Raw genomic sequence first — 3,478 nt, 5'->3', positions numbered from 1 at the left:
ATTAATGAGATACTGTATTTTTGCACTGGTCTTTAAATCTGGTATGTGTTTTATGTCTATGGTGCATTTTAATTTGGACTAACCACATTTCAAGTGCTCAGTAGTCACATGTGGCTAGTGGCTACCATATTGGATAGTATACATAGAAGGCTCTCCCTTAAAATGAATCCATCTTTGTTACGTGTTATTTTAACAATTTATTTCCTGATTTCCCAGCCACAGCAGATGTGAAGCAGTAAATAAATGGTGAGAGTTATGTAGTGGTAATGTATAGTAGGGGAGGGGCAGAAGAATTATAAGTGGCTGGGGTCATGCAATGTGAGCACACCAGCCTTCCACACTTTAGGACCCCCTGAAGCACGTAATTCTGTAGGCTGGTAGAATCATTGATAATCTTGTCATGCTTGCCCGCCACTTCATGGCCTGTCACTGCAAAAAGGCCAAATCATGCTCATTTTTCTCTACAAAGGTAGGAAAATGTGAAGAGTATGAGGACAAAGTTAAGGAGGATTTCTAGTAAGTGTTGCTAAAATAATAGTGTTCCAGTACAGGAAACCTGGGAAATATACATAAGTTTGTACCCAAGATGCATGATGAAGTCCTCTCCATTTCTAATGCTGAGAAAAACTTGGAGGAGCCTGCAAGTGTGGCTTCAGCTGGGTGTGCCCCATCCCTTCTCCCTGAGATTGCTAACTTCTTCAGTTCCGTGGTTTTCCTTTTTGGTCCACGGGACAGGTGTGCAGCATGGAGCCTTGGGGCCTGCAAGGCTCAATTTTATCCTAGACCTTAGCTGTGTTCGTGGGACCTCAGGAGTCTGGCTTGTTGCTTTGAGAAGCTTTTGAGATGGATTCTCTTGGAACTGACCACTTCATGGACACCCACTGGGGGCAGTGGCAGCGAAGTGTGTAGGTCACCTGTCTGAACTGCAGCATGTAGATTCCAGCCAGCAGAAAACAAAACAAAACAAAAAACAAAGTACCCAAATCAAATACTGTCTTTGCCTTTCCTGTTTTTCTCTTGCATATATAGAAAATTACAAAGTAGGGGAGGGGTAGCCATCATATAACTAGTGTGTATTGTTCTTATGTAAAACAATCAGTCCATGGCTGCTTGTTACATAACTTTGTCTCTTCATTCCTTTTTTAGGCCGAAGAGTCTTGTAAATGCAATGGCTGGAAAAACCCCAACCCCTCTCCCACACCCCCCAGAGCCGATCTGCAGCAAATAATTGTCAGTCTAACGGAATCCTGTCGGAGTTGTAGCCATGCCCTAGGTGAGTTCCTAAATCTCCCAGGAAATTCCAACAAGTTCATTCTTGCTGGAGAGTCCTGATTACTGAATTCTGTGGGTTAACCAAACTTGAATGCTATTTACCTCTGTATGAGGGCAACAACAAAAGAGTCTCTCTAGTCTCACGAGTTTGCTGGGGGGAGTTTCATGTGAGAGACAAACCCTGCACTGTTTGCACTGACTCCTTATTTGTCTCTTCTCCCTTTCTGCAGGAGCTGGGTTGGACTGGGGGATTGCCAAATAAGATGAGACATGACGAGTGAGCCAGTTAGAATGAATAATGTGTAACATGTCCTGATTCATTCTGATGGGGGGCCCGAGAGTCTCTGACCCTGGGGTTGAAACCTCAATTGACTGGTTCTTTGTTTAATAATTATAATAATAACAAGGATAATAATTATGTGATTCTCTGAACTTTCTGGGGTGCTTCATTTTATCTTCATGCTCCTTATTTTCCTGTATCTGAAAGTTCATTCTTCATTGCCCGCTGCTCTTCATTGTGTTTGATCAATGTTTACCTGCGTTTTCCCTTTCAATTTTCTTATCTGACCCTGCAAGATAATCATCGTCAGTTTGGCAAGATAGGCTCTGCTGCAGAGTTACTCAACAGGACTGTGTTTATATGTTCTGTGTCCTAATACTAGCTTTAGGATAAAAATATTTTTGTTGAAATCATATTTTGTTTGAGTAGATAAAAATTAATGGGGAATTAGTTTTTCTTAGATATTAAAATTCCAGTTCACAAAGGGTCTTGGAATATTATTCTTACTTTTTTGCCTTCAGTTATCCAGTCTCCCCAGAAATGTCAGTTTACTGCCCGGTATTGCAAGGACGTAGTACTGGGCAGAGCATTCTCACGAAGGTCCTTGTTCTTTCCACCTGACCATTTATAAGTGGGTGGCTTCTCTTGCCATCCTCTTTGTCCAGAGCTTCCTGCTGACATCAGATGGTGCAGCATCAGCCTCCAAGGTTAGCATGGTGTTAGGTCTAGTCTGAAGTTTTATTTTGTACTCAGCTGGAGAGTATTTCAATACTTATAAAATAAAAAAGTAGATAGTGTGCTCTTCCCAAGCGGGCACTGTACTAGAGTAACCTTCTGAACAAGTAAATAGAGAGTATTGATCTTACAAAAGAAGTAAACACTAATAATTGCATCATTGTGAGTTTTGAAGTAGCCAGTAAAAAAGAAAGATTCCGAAAGTTACAGAACTGTGTTTACTTATCATTTACCTTTTTTACAATCCATCTGTGAGTGAATAGAGTCAATGCCGTTTAGAATCGCTTCGGGAAATATGATGTAATAAAAACTGGACACAAGAACTCCTTAAGACCTGGGCTTGAACTGTATTTAGTATTGATTGGGAAATCCTATTATTCTACATTAATTTAATTAATAACATTTAAAACAGAATCTTCTTCCTTAGCTGAGCAGATTGTCTCCATTCTAAGCGTGTAAACACACATGAATGCCCCAAGGCAGAAACAGTGCTTCACAAAAAGCAGCCAACTTTGTTTCCTTTTATGTTTCCTAACAAGCTTTGAAAACAAATGCCCTTATTTGCCGATACATAATTAAGAATAAAGAATGAAAAAAAGAAGTACATATTCTTTGACCTGGCAAATCCATGCCAGGAATTTAACCTGTGTATAAATTAAGATGTGCCCTCAATTTAAACTAAAAGGACAGTTATTATAGCCTTATTTGTGATATTAAAAAGCTAGAAACAACCTAAATATTCCAGTGTTGGAGATGATTGGTTGAATTATGAAAACTGATATAATTCAATATGGCTATTATTAACAAAGATGTATTTTCCAACATGGAAAGGTATTCTTCACATATTATTAACCAAGAAACCTGGTCATAAAGCAGTTGGGTTGGAGGTTTTATAATTTAGGGCTAAATTATAGGATCGACCAGCCTGAGTTCAAATCCTGGCTCTATAGACAATAGCTGTGAGTAGGGGCACCTTATTTAATCTTCCTGGACCTCAGTATTTTCAGCTCTGAAATGGGTTAATATTTAATAGTATCTATAGGCGGGCGCGGTGGCTCACGCCTGTAATCCTAGCACTCTGGGAGGCTGAGATGGGCGGATCGTTTGAGCTCAGGAGTTCGAGACCAGCCTGAGCAAGAGCGAGACCCCATCTCTACTAAAAAAAAAAAATAGAAAGAAATTAGCTGGACA

At 40.0% G+C, this 3,478-nt stretch overlaps 1 protein-coding gene across 1 annotated transcript in view; it reads left to right on the top strand.

Moving 5' to 3' along the window:
- Positions 1-3,478, top strand: part of KAT2B (K(lysine) acetyltransferase 2B) — a 152,606-nt gene that overhangs the window by 25,225 nt on the left and 123,903 nt on the right. Inside the window, exon 2 of the mRNA XM_012663159.1 lies at positions 1,147-1,273. Coding sequence (XP_012518613.1) covers positions 1,147-1,273 — 127 coding nt within the window. The remainder of the gene's footprint in view (positions 1-1,146; positions 1,274-3,478) is intronic.

Source organism: Propithecus coquereli, unplaced genomic scaffold (assembly GCF_000956105.1).
Source record: "Propithecus coquereli isolate 6110/MARCELLA unplaced genomic scaffold, Pcoq_1.0 Scaffold12, whole genome shotgun sequence".
Lineage (NCBI taxonomy): Eukaryota > Metazoa > Chordata > Mammalia > Primates > Indriidae > Propithecus > Propithecus coquereli.
Note: the sequence above shows the minus strand (reverse complement) of the source record. Positions and strands in the feature narration are given on the sequence as shown.